We start from the raw sequence: 6,000 nt of genomic DNA, 5'->3' as shown, positions 1-6,000 counted from the left end.
GGGTTAAAGGGTTAGTTCACTCAAAAATGAAAATTCTGTCATTAATTACTCACCCTCATGCTGTTCCACACCCGTAAGTGTGTAACACCCGTAAATCATGTGATTTCAGCGGTTTGACATGCGATCTGAATCATGATTCGATACGTTGATTCATAACGCTCCGAAGCTTCCTGAAGCAGTGTTTTGAAATCAACCATCACTATAGAAGTCATTATTTTTTTTTTATTTTTTTTTGCGCTCCAAAAATATTCTCGTCGCTTTATAATATTAATATAGAACCACTGTACTCACATGAACTGATTTAAAGATGTTTTTAGTACCTTTACAGATCTTGAGAGAGGAAGTGTCATTGCTCCCTATGAAGGTCTCACTGAGCCATCGGATTTCAACAAAAATATCTTAATTTGTGTTCTGAAGATTAACGAAGGTCTTATGGGTGTGGAACGGCATGAGGGTGAGTAATTAATGACATTTTCATTTTTGGGTGAACTAACCCGTTAAGAATACATTTTTGGACAAGAATGTTGTTCCAGGATCAATAAAATATGTTGATCCAGGAACATGTCTTGGCAAAATCACGGTGACCATGTGTATTTGCTTAAGAGAATTTTTTTTTTTTTTTTTTTTTTTTTTTTAATACTTAATACTCTTGTCCATCTGTTTATACAAAAGCATAAAGTACATATTTTCACGTGACAACAGCTAATTTTACATGTAAATTTTCAGACAAGGCTGGATTAAGAAAATGATTCAAAGTTTCGACAGAGATAGAATACAATGAATTAAATAATGGAGATCTCACTCATTTTAAAACCTTTTTATTGCTTACATGCAGGAGTGCCATAAAATTTGAAGACTACAGTTTTGAACATTACAGAAGATGCAAAAGTATCATTTTTACTGTTTCTCCACCTCTCTCTGTACAGTATAGGCATAAATAGCTCAATCGGAGAAGTAAACAGGAATATCTAAATGGGAACAAAGTCTAAAACAGCTCCCGTCTCTTCCCTCTCCGTGTTTGAGAACTGGTGTTGAGAACATGCATCAAAACAGTGAAGTGCAGTTTACTGGACCGGACTGACGCGAGCGCACTGACATACTGACAAAAGAGCTTCTTCGTGCAAAAGAGGCACAGAGGAGACAGATGCATCTGCATGGTTTTATACCTGTTAAAGACTGACTGATTGATATACATTTGAATGTGGTCTTGTACCATCTTTCACAAAAGAAACGCCAAAGAAGAAACAGGTGATGTTTTGTGCAGCACTGCTTTGGTTTGCCTCCAGGTTAGTGGATACACTGGACCTTAAAAGCATGTGGGTAAAAACTAATAAAATGCATAGTGACATCCCTCACCAAGTATTTTTATTCCTAAACCCCTCTCTTTTCAGAAAGTGCGCTTGTAATTTTCACTGTGATAAAAACAATGTTTATCTTGGTGAACATCATGTAAACCACAAGAAGAACAGAGAGTGGTCTCTCCACTTCCCCTGAAAATGCACAGTGGTAAAATCCTGTCTTCCCGAACATCTCACTACTTGAAGGCAAGTCCTCCATTATAACAGCAACTGCGTGTGGTCCAGCCTGCTTTAAAATGTTATAAAAGAGCACCCGAAATCAAAGATTCGGAGGAATTTTATGACCTATACAAAGATTCTTTATCAACAGGAACAAAATATATCCAAGCTCTCTCTCAAACATGTCAGAAGTAGTAACTCCCACCATCCCACCACAATTCGGATAATATGCACCTTATTGCAAGCCTATTTAAGCTCTGACTAAGAAAACTGAAATCTGACCTTTGGGAAGTGTATAAATTTCCTTGACAGTGACTTTAGTTTGGCACTTTGAATACTTTGAATAAGTGAGGTGTGCATTCACCTTGTGTTCTCTTGGGATCTTGGATGTCATCAGAAACAGAAGACAAGGGCAAGGTTAATTGTAAAAGCTCAAACACATTCATAAGCCACCTTGTATTCGCTAAATGATTTGGAATGATCTACAAAGATCAGAAATTCTAATCACTTAATTATTCTACATCCCAGAAATCCCTGAAGCCTTGGAGATGCGTTCAGTGTCTTGATTTGTGTAAACTTTTAGTGCGTATTCCAGCATATTCTGAATTTTCTTTACAAAACCGACAAATTAACATTTAGAAATAGTGCAAAATATTTGAGGGGAGTTTCACACTAGTTCAGCCCTTTTACAGTTTCTCTGACCATCGACAAACACTGACCAAAGAGTACCGTTAGACATTCAGCTGACAATTCATTTTAAGTCGAAAGACAAAGGAGAGTGTGCTGATTAAAACAAAAGAACCAGGCTATTTTGCGTTGTAAGCAAAGGAGAACAAGAACCAAGCAAACATCTAGGAGCATTCAAAGTTCAATCAAACAAAGGCGAAGACATGCAAACTGATAAGGATTATACAAGGAAAGAAAATTCCATTAGAGGGAAGATTCCTTTGAAAGTCTGGCACCTGTCTCCTGCTGAATAAATAGTTACATTCCCAAAAAAAATAGTCCAACCCATTTCCAGTGGTTTTTTCATTCCCACCCACCCCCAAATTCATGCTTGTTCCTAAGTGATCCTCTGAAAAAGCAAACATTACTATAAAGACCTTGGAAAGGTGTTTGGTTGTGCCGTAACTTCTCACCAGAAGGGGGGGAAATAAAATCAAAACATTTATATCAACAATAAGACAGAAAAAAAGAAATGTAAGGGAAAAATTAAACAGTTGTCTTATTTCTTCTGTTTTTTGAAGATCTTGAAGGTATGTTTCTTGCGACTGGCAACAGAGTCAGTGTCTTCACCTGTAGAGCCGCTGTCCTCCTCTGGGGGGCTCTTTTTCGAGGAGGTCTGGGGTATGCGGTTTCCAGCCACTCCAGTGGGGGATGGCGTGTCGGGTTCAGTGGAGTTTGGGCTTAAGGAGCGTGAGGATTCTGACATAGACATCACTGCCTGAGAGACAAGGATCTCACTCATACTGGCAGATTTCTCAATGCCATACACCTTCTTCATTAATATGGGACTATCGGAAATTCCGTCGGGAGATGCGCCCCCATCATGAACCCTGTTGCCTCCATTATGGGTGTGAGAGTGGGCTCCTTCTTCAGAACGCGAGTGGGGGCCATGCAGGAGTGAAGTGGGCTTTACAGGGAAGCTTTTGGAACTGTAGGACAAGCGTAGCTGTTCGCCGGTCTGGGATATACACAATGAGGAATCGGAGTCGGAGCGATTCAAGTCCCTGTGAAGGAAACGATGAGATTAGCATTGAGAAATGTGAGATCAGACCAGTCCTAAATAACCAAGACAACTTGCTGGTTATATGTGAGGTAACACTGCATTTACTGCTACTTGAATTCATCAGTGAGTTGTACAACCTTAAACATTTTCAAGCTCAAAAGTTGTCCAAACTGAAGCACAACATGCCAAGACTCAAGCACCCAGAGCTAAAGAAGTGAAAGCTATACATAGAGCAGGGGTGTCCAGAGTTTAGCTCCAACTCTAATTTGACACACCTGAACCAACGAGATGTGTTAGTGCAGGTTGGGACTAAACTCTGCAGGAAGGTGGTCCTCTAGGAACAGGATTGGAAAACAACAAGGGTGTCCAATTCTGCTCCTGGAGTGCCACTGTACTGCAGAGTTTAGCACCAACCCCAATTAAGCAACCCTCAACCAGCTAATCAAGGTCTTCAGGATTACTAGAAAGATCCAGGCAGGTGTGTTGTGGCACGTTGGAGCTAAACCAGCAGTGCCCAATCCTGTTCCTGGAGATCTACCTACCTGCAGAGTTCAGCTCCAGCCCTGCTCAACACACCTGTCTGTAATTATCAAGTGCTCCTGAAGATCTCAGTTAGCTGGTTCAGGTGTTTGAGATCAGGGTTGGAGCTGAACTTTGCCAGAAGGTAGATCTCCAGCATGAGGATTGGGCACCCCTGAGCTAAACCAACTCCAATCCTAAAGGACCGGTGTCTTGCATACTTAAGTTCCAACCCAAACCAAACACAAGCTTATCATAGTGTTCAGATTTACTTCCAATTCACAGACCATTGTGTTTAATTAGGGTTGGAACTAAAGTCTGCAGGACACCGGCCTTCAAGGACTGGAAGTAAAGAGACCCGGGCATGCATGTGTGAGAATAGTTTAAAATAAGAGGCAAATTGTGTAAGAACAGATTAAGCAACCACGTAGAATACCACAGGAAATAACGGCCAAGTTGTAAGATGCAGAGTCATGAACTGTAGTGAGTACAGCCAATTACAGCAACAAACCCCACGAGTAGATATTCTCCACAAAGTGTGAGGTAAAAGAGTCCTGTTAAGTGTTTTGGACAAAGTCCCAAGATCATGCCAGGTGAGAAGCACAACACAAGCACAACAGAATGAAGCGATACCCATAGCTACCGCAACGGTGGGGGCGGTCTGGGCTGGCATCATAGGGAAGGTCTGGGATGGTGTCCATGGGCTGGAAATATGAAGAGTGATAGTGGGATGCATGAGGGGCAGTGGTGACGGAAGAGGAGTGGGGACCATGGGATGAGGCGGCGGAGTAGATAGAGGGATGAGACATAGCTGAGGAAAGCGGAGGCAGTCCCAGAGAGTCGAACTGCCCGTAAGAGTGGCTGTGCGACTGGCGTAGCGCCGTCCTAGATCTGGGCGAGTATGAGCTACCCTCCCCTTCCTGCCCACAAAGTGCAAGACAACTCTCTACCAACCTCTGCGAACCCAGGGCCAGCTGCGGGTCAATGTGGCGTTGCCGGAGTGACATCATACTGGGAGCTGTGGGGGCACATAACAATAGGGTCACTCAGAGAAATGATTCAGAGCATGCAGACATTGAAATAACGGGTGACGGGTGGCAGGCTGGAGAAGGTGAAGCAAGAAACTTTGTGACTCAGGTGGGTGCTAAGAAGGAAAAATGTACAGGTGTGTACAGGCTCAATGGCTTTTCTCAGTAATAGGCACAAAAGGGAAGTTGTGGACAAGCTTGGACCCTAACCAACCAATCATGCATTTCTTCATATCGCATTTCCTGTTTCAGTTGAAATTGCTTTAGGCCATAAATGCCTAATGTTACTGTAAGATTCAAATGTTTCCGTATTAGCTACCCTGAGGCTTTTATTAAACTCTGCACACACACAAAAAAAAAAAACTATCCAATAACATAATATACTCTTTAGTACATAAGTATATGTTTTTTGATAATTAAAGTCAACATGAAATGCTGTTCATGAGAAAATGCATCGTAGGACATTGTTTTATTCATCAGGATTTGTTTGGATTATGAAAAGTAAAAGGGCTTGAAGTAGTCTTATAAGAAACGGTTACTACATTTTGATGAAATATTACAAAGATTATTTTTATACTTCTAAATAATGCTTACTAATGAATTATTCATGATAATACCTGGAATATGCATTAAGGAAGTAAAAACGGTCTAGTTTTTATTTTATATTGACTAATTAAGTTGCATAAATTATAAAACAGTATCATGTAAATTTTCTTCATGATCGAAAAAGATCAGCTATTTTAAAGTAAGCCATTTCACAGCTGTGGACAAGAACAAGATTGAGAGGTGTAGACTGGGAGAGTTTCTGGACAGTTTCCCTTTGCGGTATCTAGGGTAATGGGACAGCATACCGCTTTAAGAGAGTGGTTCAGGAAAACAAGAGGAAGTGAGAGGAGTGATTAGGGTAAAGGGCATGGTAGTTTATAGCCCACCAGAATACTTCCAAAACGACTGGCAATCCGAATTCAAAGACCAGAGATCACTTGCTCGACGGCCCATTAGCAACGCTGCATCTGGAGGGGGTAAGGGGCAAGGGTAGGTAGCGACTGTTAATACGTGCTACAGAACAGATGTCTACAATTCAATTATTATTATTTTGGCAAAGATTTTTAAAAGGATGTAAATCCTCGAGCCGACTAGTCTTTAGAACTTTGAGTTCTTGATAGCTACGAAAAGAGTGATCAGCAATGCAAATATCAAATTTAAT

General features: G+C 41.1%; 1 protein-coding gene across 6 annotated transcripts in view; it reads right to left on the bottom strand.

Annotated features, from left to right (window-relative positions):
• Positions 1–802: 802 nt before the first annotated feature.
• Positions 803–6,000, bottom strand: part of stim1a (stromal interaction molecule 1a) — a 56,683-nt gene continuing 51,485 nt past the window's right edge. The window contains exons 12-14 of one of the 6 annotated variants that reach the window (XM_048160996.1): positions 5,726–5,806; positions 4,399–4,783; positions 803–3,247 (exon numbers count right to left, since the gene is read on the bottom strand). In XM_048160996.1, coding sequence (XP_048016953.1) covers positions 2,743–3,247; positions 4,399–4,783; positions 5,726–5,806 — 971 coding nt within the window. In that variant the 3' untranslated portion in view covers positions 803–2,742. The remainder of the gene's footprint in view (positions 3,248–4,398; positions 4,784–5,725; positions 5,807–6,000) is intronic. The other 5 variants (XM_048160998.1, XM_048161000.1, XM_048160997.1 and 2 more) reach the window with 5 other exon arrangements.

Source organism: Megalobrama amblycephala, linkage group LG16 (genome assembly GCF_018812025.1).
Source record: "Megalobrama amblycephala isolate DHTTF-2021 linkage group LG16, ASM1881202v1, whole genome shotgun sequence".
Classification (NCBI taxonomy): domain Eukaryota; kingdom Metazoa; phylum Chordata; class Actinopteri; order Cypriniformes; family Xenocyprididae; genus Megalobrama; species Megalobrama amblycephala.
Note: the sequence above shows the minus strand (reverse complement) of the source record. Positions and strands in the feature narration are given on the sequence as shown.